This window comes from Lathamus discolor, chromosome 2 (assembly GCF_037157495.1).
Source record: "Lathamus discolor isolate bLatDis1 chromosome 2, bLatDis1.hap1, whole genome shotgun sequence".
Taxonomy (NCBI): Eukaryota; Metazoa; Chordata; class Aves; order Psittaciformes; family Psittacidae; genus Lathamus; species Lathamus discolor.
In genome coordinates this window covers 50,534,156-50,557,291 of record NC_088885.1, presented here as the reverse complement: position 1 = coordinate 50,557,291, position 23,136 = coordinate 50,534,156, and the positions used below count along the sequence as shown (strand labels likewise).

General features: G+C 44.6%; 1 protein-coding gene across 10 annotated transcripts in view; it reads right to left on the bottom strand.

The window, feature by feature from the left end:
- Positions 1-23,136, bottom strand: part of PTPRN2 (protein tyrosine phosphatase receptor type N2) — a 667,916-nt gene that overhangs the window by 109,249 nt on the left and 535,531 nt on the right. For 9 of the 10 annotated variants that reach the window (XR_010609958.1, XM_065666790.1, XM_065666798.1 and 6 more), the window contains one exon: positions 2,887-3,099. The exons of the other annotated variant lie outside the window; for it this stretch is intronic. Coding sequence is in view for 8 of the 9 variants with exons in the window: in XM_065666790.1 (XP_065522862.1) it covers positions 2,887-3,099 (213 nt within the window). In the remaining variant the exon portion in view is untranslated. The remainder of the gene's footprint in view (positions 1-2,886; positions 3,100-23,136) is intronic. 10 annotated transcript variants of the gene reach the window in all.

Sequence of the window (23,136 nt, the reverse complement as noted above, 5' to 3'; positions counted from 1 at the left end):
GCACAGATGAGAAGGGGGGAAGGGGAAGATGGGGAGGAAAAGAGGAAAAAAAGAAAAAAGAAAAGCAGCTGTGGAGAAAAACCTCCTCAAAGTTCACGGGGTGGCTGAGGAAGGAGTGAAACCCTGAATGAACTCTCTTGGCTGAACTGGGTTAGGATGAAAAATGCTTCTGCTAAATGTTGAAAATTTAGGTCAGTCTTGTTTATGTGAAGATACAAACCACTGACATTTTGAGAAGCATGTGAATCAACGTAATATTTCAGCGCTCCCTCTGAATCACATTGGGCCACCAGGCCCTTTCATACCCACCAATTTCTCCCCCTTCAAATAAGAAAAAAAAAGTCTGAATTGTCACTTAAGCTGTAAGCAGCAACATATTTGAGTATTGCGCTTTAAAGTCTAGTGGCGGCAGCTGCTGAAATGTTTCATATTTTTAAAATACACTGAGTTAACCAAGTACATACTTGGGAAACATTTAGCAGAAGGGAACAAAGTAGGTACAATTTTGAAAGCTATCTGCTTTTTTCTTCTCCCATATTAATACGGGTTACATTATTCCCCTATGAGTACCAGAGAAGATGAGGAAAAAGATAATTGATGCTTTTCTGAGACCTAATTGATGTTATCCAAAACATGCATCATACCAGATATCCATTACATTTAACACAGCTCAACATAAGGCGATTTTGACGATGCGAATAGGGCTCAATCCTACTTCTCTTCAAATCCACATGAATAGTTTATTATACACAGAATGAGCCTCAGTGATTCATTTTGATAAAATGCTACTTAGCAGCATCAAAACTGCCTGAGTATTTTGTCTGCATATACTGGGGCCTCCTACTGCTGCCATTGAAACAAATGGCAAAATTCCCATTTATTTCCACGGGAGGAGAGCCAAGCCCTTAGAAACCTTTGTAGTTAAGGGAAAACATTTTTCCTCCCACTCATGACTACAGTTACCCTGAAAAACCAATGGAAATGGTTAAAAAGTCAGGTGGTCAGGACTGGGCCCAAAGGTCAGGAACAAAGAATATTAATACAGTCTTGCTATTGAATATTGAGCAGCATCCTCAAAGCATTCTTGTTGTTTTAAACAGAAAATGCCACTCTCACATCTAACCAAGAAGATTTTAAAATATATATAAATCTGGGAAGAAGATATGAAGCACACATTTCATTTAGTGTCTGGATTACGGATTCTTATTAAACAAACCAGAGCTCATTATAAAATCAATATCAACCACTATACTCCCAGGAGAAATGGCAAAAAAGGTCACTCCAAGAAATTCAAACAATTTTCCTGCTGGAAGGGCACGATTTTAATTACAGATACTATTAATTAGAGCTGTCAGTAGGAAGATTGTCCTGTTAATTATCACAAATTCAGTTTCAAGTGTGATTTTGGAACCTGGAGGGCTTTTTTTAAAAAAAATTAAGAATTCTTGTATTCACATTTAACAGAAGAAAAAGGCTACCTATCCCTTCCGTGGTTTAAATAAGCCAACTGCAAGTTCCACATTGAAATCAAACAAAAATATTCATGGCCACAGCCTCTTTGGCCAACAAAACTGATCTGACAAACTGCTGGTTTGTTCACACTTTATCCTGCAGGACACTCCTTGTTTTTTCCCCACTGGAAATGCTCTCTCTCTCTTGCTTTGTAAGTCAGTAAATTTAAAGATGTGAAGTAATTTAAAGATTTGGGTTTTTTTCTTTTAAGTAAACATTCCATTTAAACAAAAACCCAAAGCTACTCATAAAGATAATGTGACAAAAACATTCGTGTTTATCATTCTGTACTAAAATCTCCCTCGACTCTGCCTGTGGAGATGTACTTAATACATCACCTCTTTAACGTGCAAGAGGTACAGACAGACCCAAACTTTGCAAGGAAATATGAGTTTATTCCCATATGACTCCCAGATGCCAATCTGAATCTATCTCAGCTTCACAATACAGCAAGGCCACAATGTCTGATCCTAAGCAGAACAAGAAGGTAAAATAAAGCTTGACAGCAGAGTGCCATTAGCAGGACCCTACGAGTGCACAGCACACACAGATACTACAGCAACAATGTTTACACACTCTTGAATTCTTTTTCCTGGTCACACTCCAAGTATTTTGGGATAGCAGACCAGGGTTCTGTGGTTTATGACCATAACACATGCATTACCACACCAGTAATACACCAAGAAATAGGCGCCATGATCTAAAACAAACTTTGGGAAGATGCAGAGTACCTCTCCACCCAATACTTTTGAAAGTGAAAGAGAAAGCCTGAGGTTTCTGATTTATTTCAGGAAATCTGAGAGCAGTGCTCCCATATTACTGGGTACACATCTGCTACCATTGTTCTCCCAGAACCAGTCCTGGTTTACCTCCCCATCTATCAGCATTAGATTTCATTTATCTGAATAATGGCAGAAGGTGGCAACAGATCGGGTCAAAGGCTCTTTTCATATCAGACCCTGAGGAAGTCGATTACTCAAAAAGAGAGACATCTTCAGATAACCGTGCAATCCATTCCTCATAAACGTTAAAGATTTTTTTGTTATTAACAGTGGCAGGGGTGGCAGATTATGGATATTAATGCTAGTTTTTCAGAGAATTTCAATGACGAAGGCTTTTTTTTTTTTTTTTGTAATGCCTCTAATTAGGCACGAATTTACCGCAACTCCCAAAATAGCCAAGATTAACATCCAGCAGTAAAAAGCTGCTACAGTGAATCCGCGGGAATACGACTGGCATGGGGCGGGGGAAGCAATACAGGGAACAAACCCACTCCCTCGGCTCCCAGTGGAAAAGGGTCTCCTCGGGCTCTGCCGGGCGCCCCGGGGGCGCAGGGCCGGAGGAGGGGGAGGAAGAGAAGAGCTCGGTCCTTACCTGATAAGCAGCGGTAGCGTCGGAGCCGGCGTCGCCCCCAAGGGCTGAGAGCTTCTCCTTCAGCCGGCGGTGGGCGCGGTGCCGGAGGCAGTAGGCGACCCCCGAGGCCGCCAGGACCCCGGCGATGCAAGCGAGGGAGAGGAGGGTGAGAAGAAGGAATTTGGCGGACTCTGCCTCTTCCCTGCGCTGCGGGAGCGGCGGGACGTTGCTTTTCTGCAGGGGAGGAGAGAGAAGCAGCGCCTGAGTTGCGCGGTCGCGGAGAAGCGCGGAGCCCCCGTCGGGGGGAAGCACCGGGCAGAGCTAACTTTGAGCCACGGATGGAAGCAAACGGAGGGGCAGGGACAACAGTGCGGACATGCCCCCCTCCATCCCATCCCCTCCCCGCCCCGCGGCTTGTATTTAACTACCGAAAGGCGGAGGCGGGCGCGCTGGGTGCGCGCAAGCACCGCGGCGCGCTCCGCAGCTCCGCATCCAGGGCCAGAGAGGGAAAATCCCTTTTATTTTTTTCTTTGAGCGAAAAATAAAACACGGAACGAAGAGAGAGAAAAAGAAAGTAGGTGGTGGTCCTTCCTTTTGTCTGTTGTAGAACGAAAAGGAGTTTAAAAAAGCCCGATAGCTCCGAACTCCTCCAGATCACTATTATTGTTTTTTTTTTTGGGTTTTTTTTTTTTTCCAGCAATAGGAGAGAATCCTTCTTGTGCATTTCACTCGTCTCCATGTGCTAAAAAGTTGTACAATAATTTCCCCTCATTAGCTTCATTATAAGCTATATTAGCAACAATTAAAAACGCAACATGAAAATGAAAAGACCAGGCGCGCAAATTGCAGCAAGACTCATTTGGCCTGCATTCCCCCTTTCACAATTACCAGGGAAATGAATTGAAAAGCACGCCCCTGCCTCAGTCCTGGTTGCTACAAGATGAGAACAATTAGCAAACTCCTTTCCACCACCTAATTTCGCGTGGTAACAAAATGGATTTTTCCCCATGAATGCCTAGCCGGCCTATTCATTATCTCTCCTCTATTAGTAATTTTCTGCTCCGTATTCAGCTAGCCAGCTCTTAATTTCCTCCTGTCTTGCAGTGTACACAGTGGCTCTTATGTCAGGCCCGGTCCATTTTTATCTTGTAATCATAAAGGCCACCAAAGCAATTATCGCTGGTCTTGACTGTAAAAGCTTGTCATTAATTAGCCTCCTTGCCTTCAGTGCTGCGGATTAGCCGGGGCTGAGGCTGAGTTAATGGAAATGCAGGTTCAGGAAGGCTCTCGGATTTGCTTGCCTGGATGCGCCCGGCACAGGAGGAGGATTGCCGGGTTTGTAAAACCCGGGCGGCGGGGGGCGGGTGCGGAACTCGCCAAGGCCGGGCATGAGCCGCCCGCCACCACCTCCGCGCCCGCGCAGCCACCGCCGGACCCGCCGCCTCCCTCCTTCCTCCCTCCCCTAAACCGCGGCCGGCCCCTCCTCCAAATCCCAACAGCCACCAGGAGAACGGGGCTGCCCCCACCCCAGCTCCTCCGCCCAGCCCCGGGGAGCTCCGGGGCCGCCTCCCCGCATCCTCCCCACTGCTCTTCGCGGCCCCAGCCAAGTACCTGCCCCACACGCACCGGGGGGAGCGCGGCCCTGGCCCGCACCGGGCGGGGGGAAAGGCACTGGGGAGGTGGCAGCACCGACGGCCGCCGCCGCCCGCTCGCAGCTCCCGCCGCCTCGGCTCCGGGGGCCCGGGGGGTAAAGGGCTGCTGCGCTCTGCCATTAGCATCTTCGTGAAAGGCCGCTGGCCCCGTGGGGCCAGAGGTCGCAATCTGCATCTAAAAAGGCAGCTCCAGCCAAAGTGCCGGCGCCCCCTCCCCGAGCGCTGCGCCCCGGGACGTTAATCCGCTTCGCCGCGGTGTTTGGCCTCCCATCAGAGAGGCAGGGACAAGTCCCCGTTCCCCCTCCCCGGGACCCCGGACCCCCCGCTGGCCGGCCCCACTCTTCGGGCGGCCCGAGCTGCCCCCCACTGCCTCCTCCCGTCTCGGTCCCGAGGGCGCGAAGGGGCACCGCTGCCAGGAAGTAAGAGCCTGGTGGGGGCAGTTTCGGGCGCTGCTCCTGAATCTCTTGATTCTCTGTTTTCGCAACCACGGTTTTAAACGATTTTCCTTCTCCGGTTGCCGTGCGAAAGAGCCGCACAAGCACCCGGGGAACGGGCTATGCGAGGGAAACAATGAAAATTACGGGAGCGAAGTGCTGTCAAATGGCCCGAGTAAACACGGCGGAGAGAAAGAGCGCGCTGGCCTTCCTCCTCCCTTTAGTTACAGAGGCTTTAGACGTTGCTTCCAACTTTGCCCCACAGTTTTCCCCACACAGCCGGGGTACCGGCCGCGGAGCTGGCTGCCCTTAACAAAAGATGCTTTTACCAAGATACCCCGCCCGTCCCCAGCGCTGCACTCGGTAACGTGAAACGCGGGAAAGAGTTAGGAACCTTCCGTGGGGTGTTCGGCATCGCTTACACCTCGGTAAGCGTCTTCCGTGGGGAGCCACTGTAGCTGTGTCCCCAGTGATGGGCTCCAGGCCGTCGAGGGCTCGCAAAACCCCTGCACGTCTGGGAGGACCAGCATCAACGCCTGCCCGGCCCTCCGTGCCCTGGGAGCGGATGGCTACCCCGCAGAGGGAGGGAAGGGGTGAAGGGCCACTGCCGCAGCCTGTGCGGCAGCCCGCACTACCCGCCCCGTCGGAGCGGCTGACAGGGAAGGGTGAGGGGCTCTGCCGAGTGGCCGCCGGCCTTTATCCCCGCTCCTTCCACTCCCCGCTTCTCGGGGACCTCTGGAGCCGCAGCCGTCGGGGCCCGGAGAGATCCGCTCTACCCTCCCTGCCTTCGGGAGGAATTAGTACTTAGCGGCACGCCGGCTAGCCCCCGCGCCCACACACACCCCCCCCCCCCCGGCTCCCGGGAAATACCCTGGCACTGGTGTCTGCGGGTAAGCCTCTGACTAAAGCCGACGGCGAAGCCCCGCCGCCCGGCTCCGGGCTCGCACCGGCGGCGCTGCCGGGCGCCGGGCTGGAGATCCCCGGCGCCGCGGAGGGCAGCGGGACACGCCCCCCCCTCTAGGCGCGCCCCATCAGGAAACAGCCCCCGCTGCCCCCAACTCAGCTGGAGAAACCCACTGCCCTTTTATCCTGCCGGATATCTGACCAAACACCGAATTAGCGAACGTGTAAAAATTAATGTCACCAGCCCCTGCTTCTTACCCCCTTCCCTCCCCAGCCAGGAGCACAGATTTCCCCACCTCAACTAAACCCCTGATTCTTCCCTGCAGTAAGGCCCCAGCCTGAAACGGATCCCAGGGTTAATTAGAGGCGTCCTGTCAGACTTGACTTCAAATTGAAAGAAAAATGTTTAAATATTTATGAATTTGACATTTACAGTCGGATGTCTTTTAAAGCAGAGCACCTCTCCTTGTGCTGGCTGGGGCTGCCATGGTGCCTGTTCCTGGGGTGGAAGGGGAACAATAGCTATTGCATAACAAGAAAAACAAATCACCTTCCCCCTCCCTCAACCCCAAGGCTTAACAAATAAATAGACCACATAAATTACACATAATTAAATATTAAACTCAGCTACATGTAACTATGCATTTTTAAAACTTTATGTAATAGAATATATTGACACTTCTCTGAATGATTGTCTCATTGGAAAATTGTGTAGTATCAGAGTCCCAGTGAAGGAAAACTGCTAATTCCTAAATGATGGCTTAGGAAGTGATTCTAACAGAGGATTTGGAAATGTTCAGCCAGTCTTTACTTGCTTTGAAATAGCCGGGTCTGAGCTTAAATGCTAGGAGGCAAAGATTTGCCCTGTCTCAGAACAGCATTACATCTACTACTTACACTCAACGGTGTTTGTCTGAAGTACGCCACTTCTATGGAGGTTTGTGGTTGGGGGTTGTTTGGGTTTTTGGTTTTTGTTTGTGGATTTTTTTAAGAAGGGAAAAAAATGCTTAAGATCTGATCTCGTGAAGGCTTTCCCAGTCCCTCGACAGAACACATTCTATATACACCCAAAAGTGAGTCAGTAACTAGAGCAGCCATAACACTGGAGTCACAAATCACTGTTCTAATCAAAGAGCAGCGTCCCGTTCGGCGATGTCATCCCATGATGCAGCAGAACAGCCGACATTTCAAACAAATCCCAGACAAATGTCAGTAAATATTTAATGTACGCTTTCATGTAAATAAGTTCTCACACCTATGTGGCAAGTGTGGGAGAAAGCCTTTGTAAGAGCAGAGAGGAGCTCCCCATGCAGTGATGCGAAAGCTCACCTTCCACATGCATCAGCAGAATTACCCTTCATTATTTCCTTTAGGACATGGGGCCTGATTCTGGTCCTTGCTGAAGCAAAACTGTAACTGAAGTTGAGGTTTTGTTTTGCTTCATAAATTTAAAAAGATATTCCCGATTTTACAACCCACTTTTGCCTGTTACTTCACCTGACCTCGCTTCCGGCTTACAAAGGAAAAATCACTGCAAATCATTTTTAAACAACTTGACATTCTAATTTTTTGCAATTTTCTGTACACCTTGATTTTTACATTTATATTACACGGTTTTGTTTCTGAGCGATAATAAAAAAATGCAAATTTCTTAGTAAACACGGGCAAAAAGAGGAACTTCTGAATACGATTTGTTTCAAAATATTAGAACGTTAAAAAACTCAAGAGGTGCTATTTTTAATTTGAAATTCACTATAGAATCTAATAAATGAGAGAAGTGAGGCGGAAATAATCATGTATTAATTCTGTGCATTACAAAATCTTTTCAGAAGCTATTATCAGAGCAAGAGGCATTGTGGTTTGGATTCAGGGTGGGAGAAATCCTTTGTGCAACTGAAAGCTATTGTTCCTCTGTGCAGATGAAATTGTACTTGCAAATCTGCCATTCAAGGAAGGCAAAAAAGTACCTAGGCAGAAGAAAAGAATTCTACAAGAAAATAATTATTCTTAAAAATAAACTTCACTAAAATAAGTTTTAGTTCATTGGTTTTTGGGGGGGGGGGTTTGTGTTGTTTTTTTTTTTTTAAGAGGATCCTTTGCTAACAGTCACAGCCACTGACATTAAAACAAGCCAGAAAAGATATATGCATTATTTCCTTAATACAGAAAGCATGGAGAAAGGGATGTGTGTGGGTGTGTATGGATATATATATGATATGTATTTTTATATCTACACACACATGGGTGTGTGTCTGCTTGCTAAAATAAATCTAAACTTAAAATCACTTCTAGTAATTTCCCTCTATAAGGTTACCTGAGAGATAGGTTGAGATACATTAGGCTGGTTAAGTTTTGATAGGTTACCAGAAAACCAAACAGTTTACATCAGGAGGAGCCTGGCTACTCTAACCTGCCCCCAGGAAACACACAGATATGACTTTTTCCCTTTAGTAAAATAAGAAAGCAAACAGAAGGGAAAGTAGCATCTCCCTTGGGTTTGGTTCCTGCTTCCCCTTCCCTGCTTTGCGCTCCAGGTCAGGTTAGGCTGGGGCAGCAGGGCCTGGGGATGTTCATCTTCTGTGCATAGAATGTTCCTTGTGTTCGGCACAGCACTCTTGAACTGGGCAGTCTGGGCTACTTGTTGGCGGTTTAAGGTATTTTCTTTAGAGTTAGTAAGAGATTTCTGGGGCTGCTATCCCCTGCCTCCCTCTTCACCCCACTCTCTGAAAACTCACTTGATGCCAGGATCACTTTCAGCAGACATCAGTTCATCACCTGAAATGAGGTCATTTTAACGCTTTTACGCGGGAGGATGAAATCAGATGGGAAGATACTTTTTGCTTCTTTTAGGGGTCGGAAAGATTACACAAATTGACAAACACAAAAGGCAGATGGATTTCTGGGAACTGCAGCTTATTCAAATCACTGAGAAAGGTCACTGCAAGAGCCACAGATCTATTCATCTGTAGGGGTACAATGATCTTTCCACAACCTTCAACACCACAAAGCACTCTGGAGCGTCTCTATACCTTTTAGTAGGATTAATACTGTGAACAATGACTGAATACAATCAAGAATTCAGTGAGTTCAAAGATCCCTTGATCAATGGTAGATATTTTTTCTGGCTTCCTAAAGGCAAACAGAACTGAAGTTTCTGGTTAGAGTTACAAGAAGTTGTAGCTATTATCCTGAATCCCACTACAAGGTGATGCTGAAAGGCCGAGATGTCCAAGAACCCCAGAGAAGTTTATGGTGCAGAAAGAATAAGGCTGGAAAGAGGAAATGTAAAGAGCTTCAAGATTATCCTTAAGATCTGGGTATTTTAAGTCAGTTTTTAGTTAAAGACTACAGCACAACAGCCTACAGCATCACTGAGATGCTGTGGGGATAACACACAACTCAGGAAACTGGACAGCTGCATCCATGCCTGTGGAGGAGGTAGGTGAGTTGGAGATGGAGGAGCGTAGCCTGTCCTGCCCAAAGCCGCACAGCAAGCCTCTGGGGTGGCAGCAAGAAGAAGAGGGCACAGAGACACCACCACAGTGAAGAAACTTCCATTCCCATCTCTAAGGACTCAGAAGCAATCAGAGGAAAGCAGAATGGGAGCACCAGGAAGTGGGTTTCCTCCTCTGCCCAGACTTTATGAGCCAGAGTGAAACAGATAAATAGAGGGATTCAGCTTGTCCAAGTCACAAAGTGTTAGAGCCTGAGCCAAGAGGACGGTCAGCGACAGCCAAGCTCAATCGAGTATCTTCAGCAAGCAAGAGAAACACAAGCCGTAGTGCCAGCGCTGATCTAATGCTGATGCTGAAGGCACATAATTTAGGGATTAGATAAAGCGCCCTTAGAGTCGTGTGCCAACAAGCCGGCCGCCTCCCTGTACCGCGCTTGCGGAGCTGCCGCCCCTGCTCGCGGGTTCGGTCCCGGTCCGCGGCTCCGAAGCCCCTCCGGCCCGAGGATGGGGCTCCGGCGGCAGTTACCATGCCCCCGCATTGGGAGAGGGGGCCCGTCCCCGGGCCCCGATCTGGCAGCGGGACGAGGGGAGAGAGAAGGGTCCCTCCCGTCCACCCCTCTCCTGTCAGACGGACCCGAGTCCGGCTCGGCACCGCTCAGGGAAACCCGGGGCAGCGCTTGGCCGGGGGCTCCCGCTGCTTTCGGAGGCGCGGCCGCGGGGCGGGGAGGCGGCGAAGTGTCCCTCTGTACCTCTCTCCCTGCGCCCCTCCCGCCGCCCGCGCTGCTTCGAGGAGACCCAGACCTGCCTGCACCGACGGGGAATGCGGCAGCAGCGGCTGCTCCCCTTCCCTCCTCCCCCATCCCGCTCCTCTCTCCAGCGCCGCGCACACGGCCCCAGCCTGGCCACCGCGAAGGACGGCGCTCCCCCACCCCGTCCTCCGCCGCATTTACCTGCTGCCATGGCGCCGCAGTCGGCGAGCGGGACGGGCTCCTCCCCGGGAGGGCTCAGCGCACCTCGGCGGGCTCTAGCAATCCTCCTCCGGTGCCAAAACTTCCCCCTCTCCCCCCCCATCCCCTCCTCAGCGGAGACAAAGACGGCGGCAGGCACAAGCGCTCCTCGCAGCCCGCAGCCGTCTCCCGGCGGGGTGGGGGGAGCCGGCGGCCCGGTAGCCCCCGCGGGGCGCGGGCGAGGGCGGTGGATGCCGGCGCGCCCCGGCGCTGCCCTCCTTATATCGGGCCGCTCGCAGCCCCTGCCGGCTGCCGCACATGGCCCATCCACCGGTTGCTATAGCGATGCCTCCCCTCCACATGTTGCTGGCAGCAATTGGCTAAGGAGGTCTGGGCTGCTGAGAAACCCTTCGCCGGAGTGAGGCGATGAATGGACACGGGCTGTGTCACTCATTTGGAAAAGCTGTTTGGGGTTTCTGTTGTGGATGTGTGTGAGGTTTTTTTGGGTTGCGGTTTTTTGGGGTTTTTTTCATTGTTGTTGATTTTGACTACCCCCCCCTTTTTTCTTTTTCTTTTCCTTTTAATTCCACCCCCCTTCCCCCCCCCCCCTTTCTTTTTGTTGCCACTTTTGCAAGATGGAAGCGGAGGATACAACAATGACGGAAAGCCAAAAATAAAATCAAACAAGGACAGCAAGGAAAGCCTAAAGATCATTTGCATGACAATACAGCAAAGAAGCCCGCAACGTTTCTTTCTGAAAAGCCTTTCCTCCGTGAAGAAACCAAAACCAAACAACCCCAAGCAACCCCCAACAACGGCCAAGCAAAGGAAGACCAAACTTTTCCCCTCCCGTTCTTGTTCTCCCAATAACACAAGAAACTGGGAAGAAGCCGTGTGCTGCAGCCAGCCACGGGACAGTGCCGGAGCTTGGCTAGATAAACCACGGCAGTCACCGCTGAGAGCGGGGCCGGTGCGGGAAAGCGGGGCCGCGCTGTGCCTTGCGCTGCACAGCCCCAGGTCCCGGTTAAAGCCGCTTTTCCGCGCAGGTGCCTGGGGCAGCACAGAGCCCTATAACGAAACGGACCCCGCAGTCTTCGCCGCCTCCCCCAAATTACAGCATGCCGTAGGCAAACGCTCTGCGGGAGCACCCCGGGGGCATCTGCCCGCTGCGTGCCCCGGCGGTGGAGCGGGACGAGAACCGGGAGGGGGGCGTGGTGGTTGCCGACTGCGGGTGACAGGTCCTTGGGAGGCCCCCGCCAACCCACAGCCGCCAGTGAAGCTCCCTCCCGCTTCCCTCTTGCCATTGTTTTCAGTCGCCACTACGGCTGGGGATGGCTGCCAGGACCGAGCCGGTCCTCTTCTGTACCGGGGTGAGGCAACCCCCTTCTTTCCCTTTTCCTTCCCGCCCCACGTGTTCGGACGGCGGCAGCCCCTGCGCGGCCCCCCGGGCAAAACTCTCGAGAGAGCTGTAAACCGGGGAGGGGGAGCTGCCCCTCGCACCCCCCGCGACGGTATCTCCCTGCCTCCCCGCCCATTTCCCAGCCTCGGGGCGGCCCCGGCTGGACGATGCGGAGGGGACGGCGTGTGGGGTTGGGATGGGATGGCCAGGCCGGGCCCTCCCCCACAGCCCCGCCGCACCGGCAGCCGTCGGGGGCATGGCTCACTGCAGCCCGCCCGGCTCCAGAGGGAGCAGGCGGCTCTCCCCCTCGCCCTCCGCGGCTGTCCCGGTGACCCGGCAGCAGCGTCGTGTAGATGTTCCTTTTATTCCCCTCTTCTTCCCCTCGCCCCAACCGTAGTCATCCTTCCGGCGCCTCGGTAAGCTTGTCCGGGAAGTCAAGGAATGGCAAGGGCAGCCTGTGTCTTCAGAGCATCTCCTCCCTCCCCCGGAGCGACACCTCACTTAAACCTATAGGACAGCACCAAAAGTGTCATCACCACCCACCGCACCGGGCCGTTTTCCACGCTTAGAAAGCGCAGAGTAGTTGTGCCACAGGGTCACAAACACACACCCGCACCTCCTCTTTACCTTCCAGGGCGAGGAAGGTGCTGTCTACGCCAACCCCGTTTCTGAGAATAAAACTGGGAGAAGAGGTAGCCCGCACGCTCCTACCTGGCTTCTGCTCGTGGGAAATCCTTCACGCTCCCACAGATTAACGCAAACCTGGCTTCTCCAAACCTTTAACCAGTTACACATTTAGTGCACAGTATCAACTTATTACTTTGTCAGCCTGATAGCACCATTCTTCACCTAATATTACCGTGCCCCGGCACGAGCCCCAGCCTATGTAATTTGCTAGCTAACCTGTATTACTTGAAAGATAAATGAACCCACCACGAGATTTCATTAAAGGGACACGTGTGTTTGCATATTGATCCTTCTAATGAACTGAAACTGATAAATACTTCCATTAGCTTTGTAGCTTGTGTTTCTTATTTACAAATACATTAATTGTAACTTCCTGGGCAAATATGGCATCTTTTCAGAACTGGCTGGTGCTGAACAGGCTGAATATGAAATTGACTGGCTAAATAGCAAGAGATAGCAAATTACTATTTAAAATAAGTAATTTTTAAATAGCGAAGTGTTGAGAAATTTCTACTGAAATTTAAGATAATATTAATTTTTAATACAATTTTCATTACTTTCATCACATGCTAAATAAAACCTTTGAAGGGATGGCAAATATCTGTGAGGGTTATGACACAGGGAAGACATTTTTAAACAGAGATTACTTAATGTGATATTCATTAAAAATGTAGGCTGTGACGCCAGATCGAATAAATAATTATCAATAGTTTGCTAATTCCAAATTCAGAAACTGTTCTTAAAGTTTTCATAGTATTGTTACTCACAGCCCATATTTGTGAATGAACTTACTTGATAAAACCTTATTTTCAATTGAATAACTTACATTTACTGATCTAACTACATTTTCTTATATGATTTAATGCATTTGCACATGGGAAAACAAAACCCTCCTGACATCAGCAGCATTTTATTATAGAATTTCTAGGAAGTTTCATGGCTTTTTCTTGGAAAACATTTGAAATAAAAAACAAAAATTACTTTGAGACAGTTTCTCTGAGTTTAGCGCACCTGTAATGCCAGCATTTTGAAGATTTGTGTTAACATTCACCCAAATTCAAGAGCTGTATCTGAACTAAACCTACACTCAAAATATTCTGAATCTCGCAATTTTGGTGAGAATGATGCTGAAACATATTTCCAGTTTGCATAGAACAAAACTCTTCTCTGGGACCCAGCAATGTTCATCAGGGCTCTTTAAAAATCTGTTCGTAACTGGGAGCTGAAAACTACACTGACCTTTTTGCCTTCAATTCTGACTACAGGTCTGTCTGCAATTTTATGTTTAGTAACTTTGTTCTGCAAATGCATGCAAAATGTATAGCACGAAATAAATTTTCATTCTTTTAAAGGATGCATGATAAAGCTACAACACCATTTAATCTCATTTGTTGTTTTGTTTAAAAGTTTTATCTATTATCCTTTAGAGTCTTGCTCCTTAAATGCAAATCCAAGTATGCTGCAAAGGATTTTCCACAGATTTTCTGTCCGCTAGGATCTTAAGATCAAAATTGAATTTCCTTCACTCCTATGACGAGAAAGTCTTTTCTAAATATTAACTTCCTATATACATTTTTTCAATTTACCTTAACTTTAAGAACACACATATTAAGAAACAGAGCCCCCACATCTTGAAAACACCACCTTTCTTATAAATAAACCCAACCCCTATGACCACAACTTGCAAATGGACTTATCAGTATTTTAACCACTAGATTTCAGTGAGTTTTATGTTTTATATTCTCCTGCTCATCTGTGAAGATCAACACCAGACTCTTCCTACTTCCAAGTAAATTCTAGAGCTCTTAGCTTTATTAAGAAAATGATTTCATTCTGGCTAAGATTTGAATCTAATTAATCTGTCTTACAGTTTAAAAATGATAACTAAATTCGAGCTGCATACTATTCTTCAGAGACAGCTTAAAATATTAATTAAGTAAAGAGTGCATTTTCCATTTATTTTAATTACATTAATACAGCTTCAATAAATAAAATAGTTCTATGCTTCATCAAATCAAACAAACTTGAATGCAAATTTTTCTGTTGATTAGTTCTCAATTCACATTGGCCTTTTTGACTGTTTATTTTTAAGAAGTAAAGAGATGCAGAAATATTTGGGGGTTCCCACTAGTGAAATAAGGTCCAAGTGCCTGAAAAGGTCAGCTCAGCCTTCTAGGAGGCTGATACAGCCCCCTAAAAGTGGCATTCTGATAGCACATAGCTTATAAAGGTAATTAGTGAAATAAACCTGGATGCCTTTATAGACATTTTTAAACAAATGAACATTTTATTTTGTTACATTTTTCTCAGATAAATTCAGAAAACCTATTAGATCTCTCTGATCTCGCTTGCCTATGATGCTTACTGATCCACAGACGAAATATTACAGGACGACTGGATGAACTGTGTTTTTAATATTCAATTTAATTAAAGCTGATGTGTTCTAGATTTGCAGGTGAACCTCTTTCTGGAGATAAACCACAGACCAAGACAGAAGCAGTCTTGTTAGTAGTTATGTCAAAAAAACAAGTGCCATTCTACCTAGTTCAGTAATAATTCTATCGTTCAAACTTTTCAGCAGCAGCAGCAGCGGAAGGAAAACCAAATATTGAAGGAAAAGTTTTAAAATACCTCAGGAGTCACAGCAAGTGTTTCGAAACATGTGCTATGCATATTACAGAATGTTTGGAGTCTCTTTGTAATTTGGGGCCAAATCCTGCCTACCTCAATCTGAGAAATTTATTATAAATCAACAGCGCTAATCAGAATAGCAACCGGAACACAGCAGTAAATGTTCTCAGGTCAGGCTCTATGTAAATCAAAATTTCACAATAAAATTCTTGCAATATTGAAAACGTAATTGCTTTGTGATTAGGTTTATATTCACAGAATATCGATAAAAATATTAATTTAACATGAAGCTAGATACCATTATTATGAAAGCCTGATCAAGAAGCTTCTATAAAAATGCCAACTCAACACCTGTTTAATGGTAAAACATTATGAGAAATGCAGGATTTTACACTGTGATCTTGTTACAACAAAATGTGATTATCATTGAAATGCTGAACTTATTTTATGCATCAGTACTGTACGTGCACAGAATTCAGAGAGCTGTTAGGTATCAGTTTTCTCTACTGTAACATCAGCAGATTAGCTTTGTTAAAGTGCTATTTTAATACTGTTGTGAAAAAGGTATTTATTTTTTCTTTCCTGAGATGAAAACAAACTCATACGGTTTACATGTGAAAAAGTATTTTCAGAATAGTAGCTAGTGCTGCAAATCTGTATAAGATCTGAAATTAAGACGTGTTTTTTTCTGCCCTTGACACAAATATTGCTCTTTCTATCTTATCTTCTAGTACTGGTAGCCTCAGGACAAACACAGATTACATTAGAAAATTGTCCTTCATTATATTGATCGAAATTCACTTCCAACCTACCTGAATCTGATGTTAGATCATTTTTATTAGTTTTAAATTGTTTTCATTAGAAACATAAAATAACAAATGCTTTTATAAATAAAGTTTTAAATCAGATGGTTTACAAAGTTCTATTGTGCTTTGTACAGTCCCACTGAGTTTCTTTTTGCACCAACCTCTTATTTCTGACTACAGAGAAAGACCACCTTTGTGGAAAACTCAGCCATTCCTCTCATGAAAATGTATTCAGACAGCATTTAAGTTGTATACAAAGTTTCAATAAATGTCAGAATTACAGAGTACTCTCTGACCAACTGAAGTTCATACAGCGATAGCACTCCACTTCCTTTATGATTTGATTTCTAATTGATGCTACTGTAGCTTTAGGGTCTCCGATAAGGGTCTTGCTTTTATGTTGTGAAACATAAAACTGTTTCACAGAAAGGGTGGAATCTGGACAACATTCGCAATATCACCAGTAATACTGGTCCTGTAGCTGGGCTGTAATGGATAATTTGGCAAAGATGGCAGACACCCGGTAAAATCCTTCTTATACTTTCACTGTATATAATAAGGACACCACCCACAATTCCACCACAATTCCTTATTTTAGAAAAGGATTTGCCAGGGATTTCCTCTTCTTTTTTAAGTCCTACTTAAGAAATGATAAAATGCCCCTGGACCGGAAGCAGGCCCTTAGTCAATGAAGCAAGCAGGCACTATATGTGTGCCATTTTTAATATAACTTAGACTCCTGAAAATATGAACACTTACCAAAAAGGTAAGATGATCCTGACACCAAAAAGGGAAAGAAGACTCTGACACTTTTAGGAAGCAGAATAGAGACTAAATAACTTTCAGAGAGTCTTTTTACTTGTCTGAGTCATACGACATTCAAGGACATGGGAAAATTTGCCTTTTCTGGCTATAGAAACAGGAAGGTGACTACTTCAGTTTATGCAACCACAAGCTGTAAAACCTGGATAACTACTCACGTGTGATAGTATGCTAAAATGAGTGCATCACACAGTCATTTGAAAAATACGTGCTTTCAATTTATGCCTTCAGATTACACATGAAATCAGAAAGATTGTACTTACCCTGTTTTACATGTAATGAAGTACTCGTACACACACTCGGTAATTTTTTTCAATTAATTTCAAAACAAAGTTCTATAGATTTAAAATTCCATTCAAACCAGTAAGACTTCAGAGTTGCTGCTTTACTGACAAAGTCATGTCAATCTGCACTAACCGCAGGTATGGTCTCTATGCTTTTACCTGTACTCAGACACTTGGTGTTTGAAGTGATTATCACTGAAGTCACACTTTTTTAAGTGGAAGAGCAGAAATGGTGCTGATTTATAGGAACAGAAGCTTTCACCCTTAAACAGTGGCCTTACAAGTGGCACTGAGAGCTATGTCCACATGCCTATCACTGGATTCCCATAACTTTGGCAGAGAATGACAGGATCATACCAGAGCTTGGTAAGGCACACACTGACAAGTCCCTCATGCAAAGCTAATTGCAGAGGGAAAGTCAGAGCTTCTGAAAAGGTCTTCTGTTTATCACTGCTTTGTGATTTCCTCAGGCTTTTAAAAACATAGACCTTCTTGCCTCTTCCTTCCTTTTAATCAGTCTGTGTATGTTAACTTTGTTCAAGCTGTCTCAAAGAAAATCTCAAAGATTTTTCTTAATTCGATCTCAAGTTTTAAATTGACAGTAATACTAATGATAGAGCCCTTTCAAATGCAGAGCTCACGAACATATAGGAGTTCACTGTCCCAAACTATGTATAGAATTCAGTTTTCCACAACGAATTAGATACTCTCCAACATAGCTGCTTCTAAGTTTTATGAGTTGTATTTCCTTGTGAATTCAAGGAAATTAAGGAGAAACAGTACTGATGGAAAAAATTCCTCTAGAAGTCCTTCCAGCCTTCCTCCGATCCTGTCTTTGGAGCGCTTGAAGGTCTCATGGAGATCTCAGGATGAACTTTTAGCATACTAAGGGAAGAGCGGCAGGTTTGGTGCTGGAATCAATTGCTTTGCACACGAAAGTGCAACTCTCCCCCTCAGACTCCAGGAAAAGAATGCCACCATCAAAGCTTACACCTTTTCCTACTACCTAGCTTTTCTTGTAGGACAAAAGCACACAAGGGCCTGACTTCCCAGGAAAAAGGAAACTATGCCTTAAAGTATTGCATTGTTTAAAACATGAATGTACTGAAAGTTTCAAGACTTATGGTGATTAACAGAAACATTCTGCTATTCAGCTCTTCAAGAAAATGAAGTAGATGCTGTTGATAAAAGAACATGCTAAGGCATTAAGGTCCTTATGCCATTAATAGACTACTTTAAATATTTTTTCTTTAGCTAAATTAAGCCTTGGGCTTGATTATACTTTCTCTTTCACTAAACCAAACATCTGATCTGGCATTACTGGGGACTGCTTTGTGGTAACCCTATTATCTATGTTCCCTGATACATGCTTGTGCCCTTCAAAACCCCAAGTCAAGTTCAAGGACTTAAGTGAGGTGCAACTGATCTCTTAAGTCTCTTGCTGGTCTGAAACTGCTCATAGCAAGTAAAATTTATTTTCCTTTATGTTCATTAAATTCATTACTCTATTGTTGATCACTATTAAAAATCAACTGAAACAAATATAGTCTCTTTAGAAAAGTTACCATAGAAACAATACCAGAGAATTCCCTTTAAAAATGTCAAGATTTCCCTCACATTTAAATACAGACTCCTCGGCATTACTCATGTACCATTTAAAACGGCAACAAATCCAGTGAGTCATTAGTTTAAAAATATATCCATAAACATACACTCTTTCAAAGTAAGAGGTGGTTTTTGTCTCAGTAAATATGTATCAAGACATGACCCAGCTTTTGATTTTATCTTGTTCTGTTCTACATCCCCAGAGAAAACTTGAACATTGTCGTATCTTGCTCAAACACCCAACTGAGGAAGGAGAGAATAAAAATCAGGAGTGACAAAACACACAGAATGTGAGATAGACCAGAAAAAGCCAGTCAGAGGGGAAGAATATCTTTGAATACATACATACATGGTAGTAGACAAGATGAATGGAAAGAAAAATGTCCGAAATGAGACAGTGCAGATATTCTCTACACAGTGAGAATTTTAATGCTGTATCTTAAAGTAAGAAAATTTTAAGTTGAGAATTTTCCTAATTTAAATTAACTGAGGCTATAGTACTGTGCTATATCAGTTAGTTTCCATTTCTTTGTGTGTCTAACATTAATCTCACATACTTTTCTACTATGTCCTTCTTCCATGGGATAGCTGGCAACCTCTGACATATTTTGACAGAGCAGAAGAATGTCCATCTGCATAAGACACTTTCATCATATGGAAGCAGAATAAGCTGGAGTCAAAACAGGAGGTGCTTGGCAACGAATAATAATGTAAATTTAAAGAAAATTCAAAACTGGTCACAAAAAAGTCGATAAATAGTTTATTCATAAACTCTTGCATATTTAGAGGAGATAATAATATAAAGGCATTGTGCCTTCCCTTTGCATTACTGGCTCTGCTGTAGATAAATAGCATGGCTGAATGGAACTAGATCAACGATAATAAAGACAGTTTTCTCATTTTCTTTGTAGTAGAGCCAACCTGAAAATGAGGAAAACCAACAAAATTGAACTAATTTTTGTACTGCAGGCTCTTATAGATATGTTTTATTTCTTTCATTTTCTTAATGCAAGGGGTCTTAGAAATTTAATTCTGAAATTTCAGTGGTAGAAATCATTCCATTCCTGCTTAGTCCTATTTCCTTCTTTTTTATCCTTCCTCCTCCATTCCTCCCTCCCCTTTGTCACTTACTCTGAGAGAGAAATAAAATAAGTCCAGTTAAAAAAAAAATCCAAATGTAATTTTTTCTTTGCTATAATCATGTTTTTGCTGAGTATGTAAAATTGTCAAAAATGCTGCAAACATTTCCATATTAAAGAGAAATTTCAAAGATAAGAATTTATTATCTTTTTGTCACTCATTACTTTTTATCATTATCATACTCTGATAGTTAAAATAGTCTTTTCTGCTTCCACTTCAACTGAATGACTTGGAAATAGATAAATAAACCCTAGGAATGAAACTGAGATTACATGAAGGTGAGGAAAGGTGCAGTATCGGAACAGGTATATGCAGAAGGCATCATCAGAAAAACATATTCAGGAAGTGACACCACTTTAAATTAGATTTTGATTATAAATTTCCTGCCAATTTGAAAGATAAACACTTGTAGTATTTTTCCTCCTAAAAGCAAAAAGGGCAGTGCATAGCATAGCTGTAACTGAGGTATCTTTGATATCTTGCTTCTGGTTTATTTTTTTATTATTTCTAAAAAGAAAGAGCAGGTTTTGGAAATATTCAAGTATAATTTTTCACCAGCAATGATCTCATGAAGAGTCATATTCCCACATTCATCCCAAATTGTGTTGCAGCTACACCAATAATAGGCATCTATCAAGAGGCAGAAGCATATCATTGCCAACAAGAATTGCAGGGAAAGGTTTAGCTATGAAACACAGACGTATCATGTTTTCAGCTAGAAACTGACTTAAAATTTTTGGTAATCATATTTACGTTCAGTGCCACAGAAGGAGTTTCACATAGAAACATACCTGTTTAATTCAAAACCAAGATGTTCAATGTTGTCTGAATTAGAAACACATTTCTTGTGCCATGACACTACAGCGTGCCCATTAAGTAGGACTTTGCATTTGGATACAAAAGATATTAATGTGCTGAAGCTGTTCTGGCAGAGAGCTCCCTGCTGACCACACATCTGAGTGTGGGCTATTTTCATGTGAAGTGTGAAATTTGCTAAAGGGAGGTGCTAGCTTCTTCAGTAGACTTCTTCACCTTGTTTCTTCAGCAGGATGTATTTATTTTCTCTGTTGTGAGAATTTCTCCATGTTCATCTCATCATTCTTTAGAGATGAGAGTCTTTAGATAGGAACAGATATGAAATGGGACCAACACAAAAGCCTGAAGTTCAGCACTGAAGCCCCTTCTGCACTGTCCTGTAGCTTTGCTACATATGAGTAACACAGCTCGTCTTAAAATCATGACAAAAATCTCTATGCTGCTTCTCTGGTCTTCTCTCTACACGACAAGCCACTGGAGCTGTAACAGTTTACACTGGGGAAGGTCTGTCCTCATCTATTTTTATTCACACCTATGAATCACACTTCTATGCACCACAGCTAGAAATAAAACAGTAGTCCACCTCAAAGCTTTAAATTACTCAGGGCTTAATTAAGAGTATGATGGAACAGATACAAAATTTAAGATGCAGCCAGTAGGTAAATTAATGTAGCCACAAGATCATGTGTCTGCTGCATACCTCAATCTGCTAGCTTCATGCAGAACAAATTTCCCACTCATTTTTCTCCCTAGACATAACAGAGTAGTGTAATAACTGTGATTACCATTATATGAAAATTAAACAATTTTGAAATTGCAGGGTTTGGAAACATGACTATCATATGTACGACAAAGAAAAATGATATCTTTCTACATCAGATTATCTCATCTACGGATGAGGGTTGGATCTTGGCCCACTCCAGTTGCTTCGTGACACTCTGCAGTTTTCAAGCAACTGCAGGGCTGGGGCAGACAGGTCCCTGAGCACTCTTCCTGCGCCAGAGAGGCAGAAGAGTGGCTGTAAATTGATTCCTCCCAGCCTCTATAGAAAGGCCACTCCTTCTGGATAGGAATACAATAGGTGTGCCTTAAAACAAGAGCATCAAGTTTCTTTTTAGAGAGCCCCTGCTCATTTTTAATTAGGGTGATGTTGGGTGAGTGGTCCCTCAAAAGGTGAAATGTCTCAGAAAGATGACAAAAGCTCTCTAGTCTTATCAATGTAGGACAATCTATGAATGCTCCACACTCTTCACAAGTTTGAGCATTCATACGCATGGAAAAGAGAGATGGAACAAGGCTGAATATTAATTCTTATCCCAGCCATTTGATCTGGCACTTTCTTTAGTAGGACTCTATTAAAATTGGACTATTTACAAGAAATTTCCCCATTGTACTTGGTTGCCTGCAATAACTGCACAGTTAGGCTAAAATGCAGCATATTATCCAGTTTCCTTGGTAGCAGTTTGGTTCTGCCAAAGCGTTTACTCCATAGCCAGGCTCCTTCAGCCAATCGACCAGTAAAGGAGAGATGCTTAGGAACAAGCCCTGTCTCTTTGCGCTAATATCAGACCAGTTTCTAATTTCTCTTTGCAGTCCCCATTCTGTCTGACCACTGACATGTATGCAACAACCTCTCCCTACCACTTTGGAGTTTGAAAGGCAATTCATCTGCCTGAAGCACAATGAGCAGAAAACCAAACAAACATACCATCAAGATATTTTATTTCTTAAGCTGCTTCCTTTCTGTGGGTTTCCCACAGAGCCCTGACTTTTGCTGTCTGCTGCTGTGTAAAACAGAGGTTAGGGAGAAGACCGTGGGTCTGAGATGAAGAAGGCTCTGTTGTTTTAGTCCCTATTACACACTGAATGAAGAGATCCAAAAATTTGGCTTCAGTCCTTACTGCATGAATGTCATTGATGACATGTGGTAAGGAGGGGAAGAGAATATCTTAAGAGTGTATTAAGAAAATACAGTTTTGATTGCAATTCGTTAACACATTTAACAAAATGGATGTTAAACAAAATAAACTCTATATTTGGCTAGAGAGCTGGACCTCATTGTAATCAAGAGCTAGAGAAGAAGAAAGCTATAAATTGCTTCCCAGTGGCTGAGAAAGGGAATAAATCCCAAGTAATTTTTATGGGAGAAGAAATCAGGTGACTGTATTAGTTCATTGTTACAATGTGTGGTTTAGGGCTACAATTACAAATCACAATTTCTGAGGGTGAACTCCCTGAATGGAGAAACTGGGCTGAGTGACTGTGCCCCTCAGCTGCATGCTAAGGAAACGTGTTCTGACTGATTGTGTCAGTACATCAGCTGCTGTCTCTACCCTGCATCAGCAGGTTACTGCTAGTTGCAGGTCTGAGTAGTGATGCTGCGCCTCCCCTCTTGCATGCTCAGAGCTGGACAGCACTCCTTCCTTCCTGCTTTGTTATGGTGTTAGGACTAGGGAGGGCTCTGTGCTTCTAAAAGATGCTCTCAGCCCATGCTAGAATTGACCAAGGTTCATGCATTGCAAAACTGTAAGAGTGGAGTGGGGAGAGCTTGGGCCCAGCTGGTAGCCAGCCTGTGACTTAGCACATCTGCAAGCTCTCACACACAGAAGTGGCCATGCTTGAGCACCAGAGCCCATCACCACCTTCTTGCAGAAACATAGCATGACCATCACGGGGCACACAGGCCAGCAG